The sequence below is a fragment of the Siniperca chuatsi genome, linkage group LG17 (genome assembly GCF_020085105.1).
Source record: "Siniperca chuatsi isolate FFG_IHB_CAS linkage group LG17, ASM2008510v1, whole genome shotgun sequence".
Classification (NCBI taxonomy): Eukaryota; Metazoa; Chordata; class Actinopteri; order Centrarchiformes; family Sinipercidae; genus Siniperca; species Siniperca chuatsi.
This window is the reverse complement of record NC_058058.1, coordinates 10,011,686-10,030,449: the sequence shown is the minus strand read 5'-3', so window position 1 is coordinate 10,030,449 and position 18,764 is coordinate 10,011,686. Positions and strand designations below refer to the sequence as shown.

The window sequence follows — 18,764 nt, the reverse complement described above, 5'->3', positions numbered from 1 at the left end:
ACATTTTGTCCATCCCATTTATTTCAATGAGAATACTTAATTAGAAACACCTATCAGTATAACACAGTTCAGCAGCACCGCAGACTACAGCCTCCACACTAATCATGAAGCTGATTCAACACCTCTCTAAAACATTTTTCATCAAGACTGAACATTATAACCTGTTTAAAGGTATGATTTATTGCAGGACTGTTGTACTAGACTGCATTAGTTTTAGCTAGGTGTACCTAATAAACTGGCAACTAATTATAAGTTACAATTTGGACAGGATTAATATTAAACGGAGAGGTGGATATAAATACTGTATATTTTCCTGTCTCCCGCATGATAAGTCCTCATTCCAGATGACATTTTAGCCACCTGCAAACTACAGGAGCTGATTCTGTAAGACAGTGATATTTTGGGGGACAACCATGTGACTTTTATCACCAGTGGGCTTAGTATTATTTTTAAAGTTAGTATTATTTACCATTCATTATTTAATGCTTTACTCCTGTTATGCCAGCCCAAACAGAGCAACAGGGCCCTAAAACAGTGTCATTTCATTCCACCACAAACAAAACTTCTTGTAGGAGGAAGTGATAATCAGGTCACCACAGACCTACTTACTGTGACCCACCTCAACACACAGGGAAAGCACTGCTTGAGGATGGTTTATTTCTGCATGCACCTACAATATGAAGCAGTGGCAGTGTGCTTGTGTCTATCTGTGCAGTTGATTCATTAGTTGTCGATCCAAGGCGCTGTCTGTGACGCTCTGCTGGGTATTTGGGCGAGGCGAGACCACCTTGGTCCAGCGATCATTAATTCCCCCTCATCAGCAAAGCGCTGTTGGATGCGATCAAGCTTCTTGCCAACCCCCCTCTACCCTGCCTGTCACTGGTACTCTCCCTGAGTTTGATCATTTGAAAGATCACTGTTAAATGCATCTTTTATTCTGTGTGAGTGTGTGCACGCATGTAAGATTTTATTTTCTCAGTGTGTTTTCAAATGTTAATGTGTACACGTGCCTGCTTTATCGGCCTGTGGCAGGGAAGGAGAGCTTGTTTACAAGATGCTTTCGTTGGTCTAGTCTGATCCGCTCTTCGCTCATCCTCTCTGTCACCACAGCTGGCTGTTCCATATCTGATATGATCATTAAATCATGGGATCAGTAAACTACTTGCTTTTAACCCATTCTAAGTGTAAATACAAGTTGGTTTTACACATTTTCCATTACAGTTTCAAAGTACATATCTTACTCTTAAATCTGAGTCTAGTGTTTCAGCAGTGGGCAACCATAAAACAAGAGTGAAGCTTGTCATCATCACAGAAAATGTCCAGCCTGTGGTGCTTTTAGCTTCTAGTGTCCCTGAAACACAAATTGTGTGTCTCTGTGTCTTATTTGATGTTGAAGCACATATTGCTGTGACTATTGAATCATTTTGTGATCTCTCTTTCTCTCTCGTAGGTGAAATCAGTGAAGACAGGCTCGGTATTCTGGACTATTGGCTGTTGTCTCTGCTATTTCTACATGGTAAGAATAGTTCACACACAAACACACTGGGTACTGGCTAACCATTGGCTGGATTAGATTTATTTGACTAGCTCGTTGGGTATTGTAAGTCAAGATCACATTATGACTTGTTATTCCGCTCTGCAGTAAAAGACTATATATATATATATATATATATATATATAAAATAATCATAATCCATTTAGGATCCAAATATTTTCTGATCTTATACTTTTACTAATTTTATAAATTTTTTACACATTTCTATTTTTTATTTGATGTAAATATATGATGTGTTTATGTGATTGGTGTTCGGTATTTAGGTTTTTATCAATTCTGGTTTCGATTCTGCTTATTTATTATGGTTTTTATCATCCTTTTTCCATTTCTTGTCCTACTATTTGAGTCAGGAAGACACCAAAATATATTCAAAGCAAAAGTCTCACACATTTGTGCTGCCATAAACAATCATCCATCATAAGACATCATAACAAGGGATTCCATGATTATGGCATGCACAAATGACCGGACTGTTTTATACTTTTCTGTACTCAAGTTGAACACACTGGCACTAACTGATTCTACAGCAGTTTTATTACAAGAGTGGACATCAAAAACACTGCATTCTCCTACAATGCTGCAGGAAATGCTTTGTCATGTTAGTCAGACTTCCTCCTTACTGTGAAATTGCCATGTATTGCAACTATCTTTTGTGAAGTACTAGCTCTGGTCTACCATTTTTTAAAAACACTATAGCACTAAATGTAATCACTACAGCTGGTCCAAACTTTGCTTTATATTTATTTGGAGCTAGTTATAAATTCAGAACTGGTTCTCGATAATTAACCCTGTTCCTGAGACATTCATTTTTGGGGCCGTTTTCCTCTGTCCAGCATGGACCTGGAAGTGCATGGTAAAAGGGGAGGAGCAGTTCAGCCAGTGTTTTCTGCATTATTTATGAATTCGGGCACAAGCCCGTCAGAGGGTTGATGAGAGAGATGAGATAAAAAGACGATCCAGGCACACTGCCTCAGCGACAGATTGTTTGCATGTGTGTGTGTGTGTGTGTGTGTGTGTGTGTGTGTGAGGGAGCGTGAGTGCCTATGAAAAGCTCCTCCAGCTTCTTGCTCATTCCAGACTTAATCTCTGTGGCCGGCAGTGAGACAGATATCAAATGAAACAGATTACCGAAATCCAGCTTTATCGATCACACTGGGCCACAGCATCCGAGGGGGGGGATAGAAAAGGAGACAAAACAGAGGATGGAGATATGCAGAGACAAAGGAATAGAGAGGTGTGGAAAGATAAGGGGAGAGGAGGATAGAGGGGAGAGAGAGATGGAGAGAAATATAGAACGATATGACAGGAGAGAGAACATATTGTGATGTGTACCTTCTTCACTATCCTAGTCAGCAGCAATGGGAACATTGCGTCTCCATGCTTCTTTCTCCTTAATACTACTTTCTCTCCTTCACACCCTCTCTCCCCCTCTCCTCAGTGATGTGATGTTCCTATGTACTGTATCTGCAGCCCACCTGCTGTTTAAAGATGAGTCCTCTAGCAGCGAGCAGCAAACTAGGCTTGTATGTCTCCATCAACACCACCAACCTCCCGACCGCCCCCACTGTCTACTTTTGGTCCTGCACACGGTATGCGGTCCTGCTGCATACACCTGTTGACCCTCCCCATACTTTTTTTACAACCCCATCACCTTATGCTGTCAATTTAATCAGGATATAGTCGAGGCTACTTTTTCCCGTGAGGCTTTATCGGAGGTGACACTCGTAAAGCAGATATGGAGACAGAGAGATAGAGATCCCCTGCCTGGATATTGGCATAATCAGATAGGAGAGGACAGAGAAGGACGAGATTAAGAAGAGGATCAGAGTAGCAGGACCTACTGATGGACAGGAGGCACAGGAACCATTCTGCTTTGCTGTGCAACATCCTCCTTTCATCCCTCCAGGGATGAGGGTAGAGTGGGTGAGGGGAAAAACAGGACAGAGCAAAAGCAGATGCGTGGATCAACTGCAATGCGCTGTTCATTCCCAAAGCTTTGGCTTACTTTTCTCTCTAAACCCTCCACAGTCCCCTCTAGCAGGGCAACCTGTAACATCAGGGCACGCCAAAAGCTCTTTTGCTTAATCAAGTATTGATTAAATGCTCTGGGGGGAAAAAGGCTCCCTCAGGTGATTGTTTAAAAGATGTCACTTCGTTTGACTTGTTAGCCATGCTAGCAGCATAGCTCTAAGGTTGGTCAGTCCACCACTTTGGTCCAGACTGAAATATCTCAACAACTAATGCATGCATTGTCATGACGTTTTGGACTTTGCCGATCCTTTGACTTTTCCTCTCGCAACATGAGGTTGAGTTTTGTTGTATTCAGTTGTAACCCTTTTGCCAACCAGCTCGTTATTAACAAGGAATAACTACAGTATATAGACTCCTTTAACTTCCAAATTTAACACTGGCAAAAGAGACATCCCGATGTATAAAACCTTTTGTCTAGGGTAAAAGTATGATTCTAGCTTCAAATTAAATGAGAGGATTCTCAGGTATAATAATTTATAATTAGTTAAAAACAGGTAGCTCTAAATGTAATTACCTTGTGGTTATTTTCCTTTTACAGTGTTGATTTTACAGTGTACAAATGTGAGACTCACACAGTGGATACGTTTTATGCTTTTATATTGAAAAGGTTCAGTTTTAAATCAAATATAGTCACTATAAGAAATTCCCCCGACATAAATTATTGTCGGGGGAATTAGTCATTCCCACCACGAGTGCACTCGATTTTGAGTCAGCAAGCTTGCGTTTTGTTGGCGCGCGCGTTGGAGCTCAAATCCCTTTGTAATAGTGCTGAATAATCCTACCAGTCTGCAGTTCACCATTACGGCCAAAAAAGCGAAGGAAGTACATCGATGAGATGGGCACACGGAATCCGCTCTCCTGGCTGTCGTCCTCAACGCAGGCGAGTGCGGGATAGATCCGTGATCACGCCGCTCTCTCTCCCGACTGGTTCCGAGGTGAATTAGCAAAGTCACGGTGCTAGCAACTTTAGCTTAGCTCTTCCAGCTCATTCTTTAGAAAACTATTTAAACTCGCTCCAGGCTGCACGAGTCGTTGGCGAGTCCTCCGCAGTCCTCGAAACAAGAGGAAGTTTTCCAAGTGTGCTGAAGCGGCTTTTAAACACTTTTTCCTAGGTTGTGTGAGCTCCTGTAATGTGCGGCCACGGTCACTGCTGCTCCATCCTTCCCGCTTCTCTGGTGGTGTTTTTTTCTCTCTTTCTCTTTCATAGCGCTCTATTGTTTGCGTCATTACGTACACTCCAGTAAATCAAATAATAACAAAACAAACATTACTGGGTTTCTTTCCTATTGAATAAACTATGAATTCTTATTCTATTTATACACTTTTAACACTATACAAATGCATATTTTAACTGTATAATAAACAATGAAATTATTCATCACAAATGAAATTACAATGCCTCAATGCAATTATAATAATTAAATGGTATACATTCTCGTAAATAATAAAACAAAATACCCTTATATACTAAATAATCAGGTTATTACACAGTGAAATGTCTCCACAACTTTGGAATGGATTTCCATAAAAGTTACAGGCATTCATGCTCCCCTCTGGATGAATTATAATGGTTTTTCATCTAATGCCATCATCTGGTCAAAGTTTAATTTGTCCCACTACTAATGATATGCAAAACTGACATTCTCATCAGCCTCAGATGTATTCTTGTGGGAAATGATACATATTAGCATACTAACACTTTAAAATAAGATGATGATTACACCTGCTAAATATCAGCATGTTAACATTGTCAGCGAAGTTAGTGAAAAATCACACACAAAGAGAACAACATTCATATTCATTTTCACAAATGGACAGAATGACGCCCAACAAGAGCACATAGGCAGGCTGCAAACGCTTGTGCACACAAATACAAATGTACGCCACTACGCATCCACAGAGTAAACCCCTTCTCCCTGATGCATGCTGTGTTCTCTATATCCTCTTCAGAGTGCCCTGAGGTCATTAGATAAGCCCGGTATGAAATGCAGAGAGCGATAACAGCTAAAAGACTTTGCTCCAAACATTTTCTGATTCCTGCCCTCAGCTGTTAGCCCGTGGCTTGGGCAGAGGTCTGGCTGTTAGAACCATCATTTCGAATAGAGCTTGTTTGTGCGCACACACAGACACACACAAATATACACACAGAGCTTTGGTTTTTGTCATGGGCATTCATCTTTGCATGGTCCTCTAATGTGACCAGATGGCCAGTTTCTCCTATTCTTTTTTCCTCCAGTTGATTGTGTGCTCTACTGGCATGGCCATTTATTCTAAAGACTCGAGGTAAATCTGCAACCAAGTTGCATCGTAGAGTTTGCTGAATAGGAGAGATTGACATGCATGTTGTTTATATAAGACCGTAAGGGGCGATCACACTTGCCGCTACAGGCACAGCTGCTTCAAAAATGCCAAAACAGCTGGTGCGCCAGAGGAGCGTAGCTTTCTCACAGTCCAATTTATCGGCATAGTAAACAGCGTTATACTCACCAGAGAGATTGACCTGTTTGCTCAAGCAACAGGAAGAAAGTGGTAAAGTCGTAAAGCACACCTCTTGCTAGATTTTATTTTTATGTTTTTTTGCCTGCCTGGGCCAAGTTTGACATTGACAAGCGGTGCGACTCTTTGCCTTGCGCTTAAAAGTTGAGAATATTTTAACTTTTATGCGTGTCACAAAATGTGATGCAAGAAAGGAGCGCACGCCAGGTGCGCCGTATCATAGGGAAACAATGTTTTTTGTGTGATCGTCCCTTTAGCGTGCAAGGTACCATATTTACCTATCTGTGACTTGTGAATTCAGGCCAATATCTAAATAGTAATTATTTTTAGTCATGCTAGCAGCATGGTTCTAGGAATCGCAATGTTGGTCGGTCTGTCGATTCAACAACTGTTAGATGGATGGATTAGATGGATCACCATTACATTTTGTAGAACCATTCATGGTCCTCAGAGGATGAATTAGACTGACTTTGGTGATCCTCTGACTTTTTCTCTAGTGCCACCAGCGGGTCAAAGTTTTCATTTATCCTGCGCAATAACTTGATGGATGGACTGGCACAAAATTTGGTACAGATATCAGATGATGTGTCCTACTGCCTTTGGTGATCCCCTGACCTTTCCTCTAGTGCTATCATGTCAAAATTATTTTTGTCCAATACTTTTGGTTTATGACCAAAAACTTGCAAATCTAATTACATTCCCATCAGCCTCAACTGTACTTTTTGTTTAGTGCTTATTAGCAAATATTAGCATGCTAACACGCTAAACTAAGATGAACATGATAAACATTTGACCCACTAAACATCATCATGTTAGCATTGTCATTGTGAGCATGTGACTCTATTAAACGCACATGGCAAACTCTGCAAATTATATATGGCCCTTTAACACAACAGTAGATAACTATTCATTTAGTGTGTAAATTACACCAGTTATTACAGCTGCTGGTAAGCTCCCTTTTAAATTGCCCTGAAGACTTGCAAATAGTGACCATGGGAATGTCTCCAATCACTACCTTCCATTTCTCTGACATGACAGGCATTGAGCCTTCTACGCTTTTGCCCAGTTAAGTATCCAAAGGAAAAAACAAGCCTTAGAACTAATGTTGACTTTGACTTTCTGAGTCAATAATGCACCTCACGGATACCAGGGAGTCTAACTCAGAGAGATCAATATTTGAAAAAGGCTTTTTTATTAGATTTACCCTTCGAAACACTGTTGCGGTTGACATGGTTTTTGTGAATTAACACATGCCATGATTTCACAAACATGCCTATTGATTCACATACAATTAAGTGGCTGGGTGGGTTGTCCATCTTGTCTTTGTTGACATGGCTTTTGCCACCTGTCCTAATGTACAGTGTCTTTTGGACTAAGTTAAACTGCTCAGTGTCAAGTGCTAAGGAGCTGGTGTGACTTACTCTTTATTGCAGAAACAGCATGTTTACATAAATACTCACTAGACATTGAAGAATTTCACATAGCAGACGTGTCATTAAGTTTTACAGCCACAGTAGCCTTGCACACTGTGTTTCGAGTGTTATGTTTTCAATTAGTTCCCAGCCAGTCAGCAACAGAGACTCAATCAGCCGTCCCTGTGTCAACACTGAAAATGAGTCTTAAATTGAAGTCATTTCTGGTATTCATTCAGTTACGGTTCACATGCTACTAATTGGCTGTCACCATCTAAAAGAACAGATGCAAATGACTGCCAAAAGATAATTGCACCTAACCATTCAGCAAGGAACTTATTTAGGAGTTTTTCTTTTACACTCTGCTTTAATGTAGCATATTAATATTTTTATCAATTACACACGATGTGCAAATTTTTCCCGTGATTGCATAAGTGTAATGAATGTTCTTTTCATTATACTTAGCAGGTGCAATGGGGCTCTTTCTGACAAGCTGCTGTGAAAAAATCAAACAATTTGCATCTCTGCAACCCCTTTTCCTGTTTAATTCACTCTCCCTCTCTCACTCTCTTTCTCTGTTTCACTTTCTAGCACTTTACAACTCTCCTTTCTCTTTTCCTCTGTCTCGCTTTCTTTCTCTGAACATTCTTACTCCTTTCACTCCTTCTCAATGCTCTCTTCTCTGTCTAGTGCTCTCACCATTTCCATTTGCCCTTTGCTGTAGTCATGTATAGGCAATTGAAAATTTGTCAGTGATGTTTTTGTAGAGCCGTTTTATTGCCCCCACATCCAGCGCTGTGATACTTAGCGGACCTCAAAAACGGTTGAGGTATAATTTTAGTGGAGCTTTTAAAATTATCGGTCCATCTCACATTTTACATCTAACATGTAAAGTATGATTGCCTAGTTTTTATAGATTCTATATACGTCAGGATTTTTATAGCTGTGTGCTTGTGTCTAATAGGGAAGAGCCAGTAAGATGTTTTTATAACCTTTCTTGAACGATTCTATTCAAGGTGTGTGAGGTGGTTTTTGTGCAGGGGTGCATGCATGTAAGAAGGACTGCTTTTTAACTTCAAATTGTTTGAAAATTAGTTCATATGATAGTCACATATTACACTTATTCAGTTTTTGCTTTTACTCCTACACTGTATATTAGAGCTGTAACGATTAGTTGATTTGTCAACCAGCTGATAGAAAAACACCTGTATCTATTACTATTTTGATAATTAATCATTTCAGTCATTTTTTAACTAGAAATGCCAACATTTGAATGCACCATTGTGGCAGACTTTTTAATCTGCACTTTGAAAGCAAGAAATAATAAATACAACAAAAACCTTTATGCTTGGGGGACTTATTTGGGGTTTGCTGCCCCAACAAATGACATATTGTTGCTATTCTGTGATAACCATGCCTTTCCAAAACATCAACCACTCAGTTTCAGTTTTGTTACATGCATTTTTCCAATAATCCCACTGGTTTTTAACATTTTATTTTAGCTTTAAGAAGAAGGAGAATGGAGAATGTTCTCAACACATAAAGGAACACTTAATACTTCACTTAATTTAGAAAAAAGAAGATTACATAGTTTTCATTGGACAGCGACAATATGGAAAACCCTTTGTGTTTCAACTGGAAAACTGGACCTGACATCTTTGCTGCAAAGCTAATTTGTAGCATTTAAACAGGAAGGCCTCCTCTTAGCAGGGTTACCTCATTTGAAACAGAAAAACAAAATGTAGATCAATTGATCTTATGGGACAGTTCTTTCTAAATGAAGAAGAATGTTTTAGAGAACAGAGGCTGACTGACATGTTTTATGTGTGTGTGTTCTAGGTGTCAGCATGGGGAGGTTATGTGTTTATCATCAACCTGATTCCTCTGCATGTGTTTGTTCTGCTGCTGATGCAACGCTACAGCAGAAGAGTCTACATCGGTAAGGAGCACACACCCACACACACAAGCAATTAAACCAGATAATAACTTTTAGCATGTGACTTGATGTTTAAAACTCTCCCACATACAGTGTTGTAAGGTGAGGTGCAGTTTAGCATGGTGAAACGTGAGGAGGACAAAACATCACGCTGACAGGGAGATGTGCTGGAAAAATAGGCAGACTTTTATTTGCACTCTCCAAAAAAAATAAATAACACGAAACAAAGAAAAACATGGAGGGAAAACTTTGTATCCTTTACACAGCTCAAAACACTTCTAGTGCTGCTCTTCAAAAACCAGTCTATTCACTCTCATTCCACTCACTATATAGCATGAGAGGCTGCCTTTCCAGTTCAAACTGGCCTATCAGGTCAGAATGCAGAGTTGACAAGGTTAACAACAAATATACATTGTTTTCTTAACTTACTCACAGCAACAAGGCCTCAATTCATTCTACAATACTGTGCATTCAAAATGAACTAATTATTTGTACATCATTTAGTATTTATCTTAATTAGCTGTCATTTCATCACACATCAACTATCCAATCAAATTTGAGAACCCGCCTACACATACACGACATAAAAGAGCTATTTGAATTATTTTTAAGAAATAAACTTAATTCTAACGAGTACAATTCTTTGTCAATTGATATGGTAACTATAAATGGAATAAAGAAAACAAATAAAACTGTGTGAGAGAATGTCTACCTTTCTCAACAAAAAGGGCTTAGCAAATAGTTAGTGAGGGAGTTAGTGCTTCCTCACATACAGTAGCTGAAATGTTGTCAGATCCTCTCCCATTAGAATAGAAACATATGCAATAAATAGACAAACTGCTACTCCTTCCTATGCATCTGACCCTGAAACAAGCTCAAATGCCCAGTCACGCCTGTGCTCATCTCTCACAACCGTAAGCATTCCATCATCGGCAGTGCAGACATCCACACACCCACACACCACTTAACAGTAAATGCAGCCACCTGCTACCTGATCCTCTTTATTCCCTTTTTTCTATTTTTTTAAATTTTTTTATTTATTTATTTTTTGCAAATACCAGAGGCAGAGCGCTGGGGAAGAGGATAGGCTTGTTATTCCACAGAACATCCCAGTTTCACAGAGCACGTGGCAGCTCCAGCACATTATCCGTCTGCTCAGAATACTCGAGCTTCAGACCCTCCACCATCCACCCACCCGTCGTCAGCTTAGCTATGAGCTTGTAGCAGGCACTTCTGTTGTGGTCAAGAAAAATGATACCATGTCAAGTATCATTTACACATGATTATATGTTGTACTCATTATAAACGCAAAGCATAGTCTTTGAGAGCTTTGAAAATGAATTTGGGCCTCCTCACAGTGAGAGGGATTTGACCTACGTCTGCTTGATCTCCAAATGGTTCTTCAGTGATGCAGGGCTGTTAGATGAAGTGGAAAATGTCCTTCCAACTTCATTGTTCCTCAAGGATATGTGCAGCCAGAGCATAATCCAGCAACCTTATGCACCTTTTGGTAGCAAATGAGAGATGGAGAAATGTATTTGTGGACGTATTCTGTTGACAGAAAAGACATTAGGTCTGCAAGCACTTCCTATATTCCTCACCTTCCCTCTTCTTTACATCTTGCAGCTCCTCTTTTCAGAGCCCAGGTATCTCTCTGTCACTAAGAATGAACATACAAAAAGGAAAAAAAACGAAAATCCCAGTTTAATAAAATACCTTGCAGCCTATGTTCCCTCACAATCCATCTCTCTGTCTTGAGTCAATAGCAGATGTGTGAGAAAGAGATTGCTGAGGGCGGTCACAACTACTTCAAAAATGAGGCACACTCTTCAGGAAGAGTATGAAATCTTAATTAAGCTGGTACGTCTGCGAATCAGTTCCCCCCAGCTACAAAGGTGGGAGTTCTCAGCATCGTCGTCTCACTCCAGGCCTCCCCGCCACACTGCGCCGAGCCAGCTCCTATTTTCTCAGTAAATGACATTAGATTAGGTATTTTGTATTTACTCCCTCTGAGGTGCGACAGTGAAAATCAATAGACTTTAAATACCTCTATTGAGGTTGATTTCCCTTAGTGAGACCCAGACTCGAGTGGTGAAACAGAATAGAAGGTTTTTAGTAGTAGAAATAGTTTATTTTGATTGTTTGATTTCTCATCTGGTCTGCCCTCTCTCTCCCTGTATCGCCTTCCCGTTTGTTTCTTCTCTCTTTACAGCTTACAGCACTTTCTACATTGTGGGTCTCGTACTGTCGATGCAGATCCCTTTCGTCGGCTTCCAGCCAATCAGGACCAGCGAGCACATGGCTGCTGCCGGTAAGTCCCCCAGCCTCTCTACCTCCAGAGTGGCTAATCCTGCATTCATCTTGGAAGAACAAGTTCCCTTTTTTCAAAACGAATGCCATTCAGAGTGCAATGATGAAGTCAGCATTTCTTGGAAAATGTTGCTGCCTGATTTTACTGCCTGAAGTTATGACTCACTATGTCATACCATTGTCACCAAGCGTCAGAGCTTTTCACAAGTACGTGATGGCACGTCCCTCAACTTTACTGTTTTGGTTCACTCTCACCACTCTCATCAGCCTCGTTTCCCACTCTACATTACCTGCCACTAAAAAAGTAAGCGAGTAGTTGGTGAACGTAATCATGCATTCAGCAGATAAACAGCCAGATATTTCCCTCAGGAGTTGGAGGGTGAATATTGGACTTATATTCATCAGGTGGCAAGAAACACGACTCCAAAAGAATGCTAATGTTGCTCCGTGTCTGCTCAATGTCTAAATAGACAACTGTTTGCCAACACGTTCGCTATATCAACTTAATTAGGTGATAATGTCAATGTTGTTTTAAATCAATGAATGCAGGTTTAATCCTACGTTTGTTTTTGCACAAACACAGACTTGTGTTATAATACATACCTCAAATTACAGTCGACCTTTTTTCATTTTTAACACTATATCGAACATTCCTGTTTAAAGTTACATAAAGTAATGCATCAGACCATCTGTCTGAGTTTTATACAAGGACACATTGATACAGTGCAGAGATTTTATTTCAGAGCTTTCATGTCTACTTCCAGCCTGCCCTGACCCTGCCAACAAATGTACTTCATGTATTAAAGGTGTGACTGTACATAAGCCACTTGCTTGTTATCCAAAGCACCTTACAGAACCGTGGATGCACACACTATAAGATTGGTTGGCTGCAGCGGGAATTGAATCCCCTTGCACTGACAGTGTTAGTCATGCTCCGTGTGTAGAAGAACACAGGACCTTCTTAGAATACATTTACAAAATAAAAAATAAGTAAACGGCTTCACATGCTACCCATATGGGTTTAGCACTAAGTACTTTTCATTTTGGCTTGTAGGTAGTTTATTAAAGCTTGTTCAGTTTTGCCTCAAGACTGGGCCCATCTGCTTCCCCATAGCATGGATGGGTGCGTATGTATGTGCATGATTTTTGTGTTGATTTACATCCAGATTGGGAGAGGACTGTCGTTGGCAGCTTTAGGAAGCTGAGCAGCACCATTTTTAATTTTTTTTGAGAATTCTCTTAACACTGCAGCAGATCTACGTTAAAGTGTCCCTGTATTCCTGGGTGTCTACAACACAAATGGCATTATGAGAGGCTTTGAAGAATGCACCACCAAAAATCATCTCTGCCTCTCTGTTTTTGGCTCCCCACTCTCTCTATCTCTCAAAGAGCAAGTGTGTTTTCATGTCACCAGGGTAGCAGCTGCTCAGAACATCTGGTGGTAGCATTCAGGGAGCACAGTGGGAGACAGGAAGAGAGTGACAGAGCCATGGTCGGTACTCTTGAGATGTCAGCCCCTGAGGCAGGCAGGCAGGGTGGCATGGAGTGACAAGCGTGTTAGCACCATGGCGGCTCTCCAGGAGACAGGAGGGGGCTTAACCTTGGAAATGGGTGAAACCTGCCGTGGGCGGTGGTGGGCTAGCGGAGGTGTAAGGCGATATCACACAAGCTTTGTCAAAGGATGGGAGCTGACGAAAGGGAGGGCAACCGGGCCTCTTTTCAATTTTTTATATCGAATTCACCATACAAACAAAGAGACACACTGGAGAAAACGGCACTGAGAAAGTGACAGAGCAAAGGAACGGAGGAAAGAAGTGTGACCGAAGGGGCTGCGAAAAGAAAGACAAGGCGAGGGAAAGAAGAGCTTATTCACACAATCTGTCTCATGCATTTGAAATATGTTGTCCCGCAGTATTTGTCTTTCACATCTGCATGAACAGCCAAAGGGGCTATCGTGAACTGCTTTGTGGAGAATTCTGCCAAACTGACAACAGCGCTTCTTAACCACGAAAACCCACTTTGAACCCTGCAGGAGGCAGCGTGTATCAGGGCCTCCTCAAATATTCAGTGTGAGCTTCCTTTGTATGTTTGCTCATTCTTTTGTTTCTGTTTGTGGCTTTTCTCAGGTGTGTTTGCACTTCTCCAAGCCTATGCCTTCCTGCAGTACCTGAAGGACAGGCTGACCAGACAGGAGTTCCAGACACTCTTCTTCCTCGGAGTCTCTCTCGCTGCCGGCATCGTCTTCCTCACCGTAATCTATCTCACATACACAGGTCTGTATGTGTGCTCGCAAGGTTTCACTGTATTGTTTAGTCAACATGCACATGGTTCTTTCCATATATACCACCTCATTTATTGAATTTATCCTTGTAAGTAAAGCTGAAACAATTAGTTGATTAATTGACTAATTGATAGAATATTACTCAGAGCATAATAATCGATTAAGCCAAAACATTTCAGGCTTCAGCTTCCAAATTTTGAGGATTTGTTGCTTTTCTCTGTCTCATTGTAAATTGAATGTTTTAGACTGTTAGTCGGACAAAACGAGCAAATTGAAGACATCGCCTTGGGAAATTGTGTCAAACATTTTCCACAATTTACTGACATTTTACAAGCTAAATTAATTGGAAAAAATTATAAATAACATTAAACAATCAACACAATCTCTCTGGGTGGAGTCTGCATGTCCTCCCGTGTTAAACAATCTCTCCGGGTTCTCCGGCTTCCTCCCACCGTCCAAAGGATTAAACAATCATTAGTTGTAGCCCTCCTTGTAAGAGGTGGCATCAGTTGCAATCAATATTGTGGCTTGGCAAATGGGGAGACTTCTCATTAATCAATATACATATACTGACCATAAACAGCTAATCCAACAAGGATGAAGAAGAAAAGAGAAAAAAGTAATATTTTAAATTGAAAAGAAATTGCAGTCCTATATTAATTAATGCTCTGCTACTGATTATCTTGAATTTAATGTTTACATTAATAGGCTGTTACAGATCTTATTATAGTTTATCTGGCTGTATGCAATCTAATACATTTTCACGTAGTTGGTATATGATTTTGTCTAAGTCATCAACTGTTTATTAGCACAATATGTTAGAAATTGCCCTGAATTTGGCTGGGATTTGGTGGACAGACAGCCTTTTGTCCAAGGATCAGTTGACTAGATTTTGATGTTGATCCAGATCTGGGATTTGAGCCATTTTAGATTTTGTTTTCGTTTTTTAGCCAAAAGTTACAGTATGTTCATACACTATCCCCCGGTGGTCTGACCTCCAGGCCTCCCCAGTGGGCTGCTAATCAGTGTTTGGTTTGTCAGAGAATTAAACCTGGAAGGCAAATGATAAACAAATATGATGTGATATGGATGCTGCAGCTTTGCAAATTGGAGCAGTGTTGAGCATTGGTGGAGGATTGTGCCTTTTTCTGAACTTATGTGTTGTTTTGACTGGCCTGGTTGAACCCTGATGCTTACGGCCAGCTGGTTGAACTTTTGTCCTTGTTAATGTTTTTCTCCATTATTTTCAGCTCTGGCTGGGTTTGTGGCCAGAGTGGAGGCCTCAAGGTTTCAGACCTTTCAAATGTTGCCTCCTTGCTATGTATTGATTTATTTATTTATTTTTAATTTGCCTCCTGCAGAAGTGTTCAGATTTAAGATGACATACTCAGAATCTTGTGCTATTCATAAGATACACATAGATACAATTTTTTAACAGCATCACGCATTACCTCAGATTGGTCCCAAGAAAGCTAATACAATTTACTGTGTAAGAAGACAGCTCACTTATCCCCTTCGGTTGTGTACACCTTTTCTGCACTGTGTAATGAGCCTTAAAGTATGTGTTTTTTACCCAACATCATATGTTGGTTTTCCTACTTTGAGTAAGGTAGCAGGTTATTTACTTGCCTTTACACTATCTGGAGTGACAGAATGTCATATTGTTGGTTAACACTGCAGCCAGGCCTTTTGCCCAGTGCAAAGAGATGGTGGCGCATTACATCTACAGTGGCCACTCATGTGGATGCAGAAGTCCAGGCTCAAAAGGATCTGAGTTTAGCAGTGGGAGTCAGTGACTGTTTGGGGATATGCCTGTTTTGCAGTGAAACTGTGCATGTCCTTCTCTGGTCTGTCAGACTTTTTCATCCTATAACAATCTCTGCAACAGAGAAGCCAGGTGGGTTTCCTCAGTATTTTGAACATGGAGCAAGTATTGATTGGTATAATCTGTGTCATCCTTTAAATCACCTCTCAAAATATCTCCTTCATCTCACTTTTACCGCTTTTTCTTCTTTTTCTTGCCTGCTTTGGTTCAGTGCTTTGTCACATCTTATTTAAAAAGTGCTCAATTTTTTATGATGGTGATTATGTCGTCATGATTATACAACACATTAGACACAATCTCTTTTTAAAGAGCATCAAACGACATGGTGTAGCTATATGTTGGTGCAAACATGTCACAAAATTTAAAATATGGGGCGAATGCTTTTGTTTGTGTTGTCTGTGTGCACACGTGAGTGTGTGAGTAGCTGTGAGAGCCTCCAGGCAACAGTTCAGAGCTGAAATGTATTCCAGATCAAAGCTTCACCAAAAGAAGACATTTGTATGCGCACATAAAATGCCCTGTGCGCTCTAATTTGCAGCTTAAATGGTTTCAGTTACATTTGTAAACAAGTCAATTCCAGTAATTAAGTACCATCAATAGAATACATTTTCAGCATTGACACATTCTCTTCTGAAGTTTTTCTTGGTTTTGAACCAGACTTGGCTATTTAAGTGCTGGGCTTCATGTGAATGTTATTAAAGGCCCTGACCCTTTCTCAACTTCTTGCTATAAAGGATGAGATTAAGATTTTCTGTTTGACTTTTTTTAATTTTGGTTATTTCAGATCATTTTCAGATGGTTTTTTTTCTGTGCTCTTCTCACTTGTTTAAAGTAGGTGGAGCTCAATTTTGTTACGTTCACATTCAGTGTTTCTCATCAAAACACACTGTTGGTGCATTGCTGCATTTTTTATTTTTTGGCACGTTATCACCACCAACTGTTGATTAACTGATATATTATGAAACCGTGTGCGTCATGTGCACAATGCAAACAAAACCTAATTGGCCGCCTAGTGGTCAAAAACTCCACAGGGTACCTTTAAACTCTTAATAAATAAAAACTGAACGTCACCTTGGTTGTTGCTTATTTAGTCATTAATATTTAGTGTTATCGATAACATTGAAAGATCAAGGAACCCAGTTTTCAGGGGCTATAAGTAGATGCACATTACCACATTATACAGTACATTTCAGTTTTGTTTCACACAATGAATATTAAAACTGTGCTGTAGACATCCATTGTATTATCCTCAAGTAATCTTTCCTACACATTTTTCCAGGCCTGTAGGTCAGATGGTGTTTTATTTATTCAAAGCTGCTCAGATTTTTTTCCATATAAATAATTACACTTTGGTGTAACAAAGGACAATCTACTGAAAGCATTTTAAAGTTGTTTTAATATATTTTCCTTTGCCTATCTTTACATTAACACAATTAAACAAACCTCCTGCACGCCTACCAACAGTCCTTGTATTCCAAGGCTCAAGCATTAAAAGACAAACATTATATATTTCTTTATTGATTGCCTTTTCTTTCTCTAGGATACATTGCTCCGTGGAGTGGCCGTTTCTACTCTCTCTGGGACACCGGGTAAGCTCTGCTGACCTTCACACTCTTGCTGTCGATGAAACACTTGTTCAATCGAGTGCATGTGTGTGTTTTCTAAGACGGCTGTAACCCCCCCCCGCATCATCCCAGAGGAAAAGACAGTACAGCACAGATTCTATGTTGAACTATTGTCTTACTTCCAAATAGCACCAGGCACCCTGTGTTCTCCAAATGCACTGCAACGTGTTTGATATTTCAGCACACCCAATCAATTCTCCCCCCTGTTTGCTGACTGAAGCAGTATGGGATAGATTTTTTTTTTCTTTCCTCTGAAGGCTGATACTAATTCCTTAATGTGCTGTGTATTTTCTCTCTCCCAGCTGTAATCACAAAACACTTTAGAGAGAAATATTTAAAATTGTATAGAAAGTGCTGTGTAAAACCTCAATGAATAAAGAGGGAACACAGATCAGAAAAACTAACAGCAAAAAAAGAACATTACTCATCTCTTGTGCTGAATGTGTTCATATTTTACCATAAGTGTGCTGGGGAGGTAAATTATCTTTTTTTTCCCTCATAATTCTTGAGTTAATCAGGAGGATCTATTGTATAATTTGTCTCAACACTCCCAACGCACTTAAACCAACATGAAATACATCCTGTCTGTCTCTCCCTCCCCCTCTTTCTGTCCTCCTCCACTCACCCTCCCTCCCTCCCAGCTATGCTAAGATCCACATCCCCATCATAGCCTCGGTGTCGGAGCACCAGCCGACGACGTGGGTCTCATTCTTCTTCGACCTCCACATCCTGGTCTGCACGTTCCCAGCAGGCCTCTGGTTCTGTATCAAGAACATCAATGATGAACGAGTGTTTGGTAGGAAGATTTCATTTAAATCACAGCTCTGCAGTTTTTGAAAATATGCTTATTAGAGCATATAGATCAAATTTTTTGTTTAATTCATTCATTTTAATTATTTAATTTTATTAATTTTATTTTGATACTTTGCTTTAAGTACTTCAGCATGTTAGCATTGTCATTGTGAACGTGTTAGCATGCTGACGTTGAGCATTGAACTCAAAGCACCAACACTGCTTATGTGCATCCTCATAGAGCTGCTAGCATGACTGTAGACTCTTCTTGATTGAGTCAGTTTGGCATCAGGACTGGCTCTAAATACTATAATACATAAGAGCCTCGACCACCGTTGAAGCCAGTGAGAGGCGTGAATCGGAGAAGTAGCACACTCAAAACGTTTCGTCATTGTAGTTGTGAAAACACTGCGCCATAGTTGCCGAATTCATCCAAAAGTGACTTGAAAGTATGTTCATTTAAGCTGCTGATTGTATTATCAGTCTTCTCAGCAACATGAT

General features: G+C 40.2%; 1 protein-coding gene across 1 annotated transcript in view; it reads left to right on the top strand.

The window, feature by feature from the left end:
• The window catches only part of LOC122864804 (dolichyl-diphosphooligosaccharide--protein glycosyltransferase subunit STT3B), an 80,735-nt gene that overhangs the window by 50,198 nt on the left and 11,773 nt on the right, over nucleotides 1-18,764 (top strand). Inside the window, exons 4-9 of the mRNA XM_044172486.1 lie at nucleotides 1,451-1,516; nucleotides 9,334-9,433; nucleotides 11,643-11,741; nucleotides 13,867-14,013; nucleotides 17,387-17,435; nucleotides 18,113-18,267. Of these exons, the coding sequence (XP_044028421.1) occupies nucleotides 1,451-1,516; nucleotides 9,334-9,433; nucleotides 11,643-11,741; nucleotides 13,867-14,013; nucleotides 17,387-17,435; nucleotides 18,113-18,267 (616 nt within the window). The remainder of the gene's footprint in view (nucleotides 1-1,450; nucleotides 1,517-9,333; nucleotides 9,434-11,642; nucleotides 11,742-13,866; nucleotides 14,014-17,386; nucleotides 17,436-18,112; nucleotides 18,268-18,764) is intronic.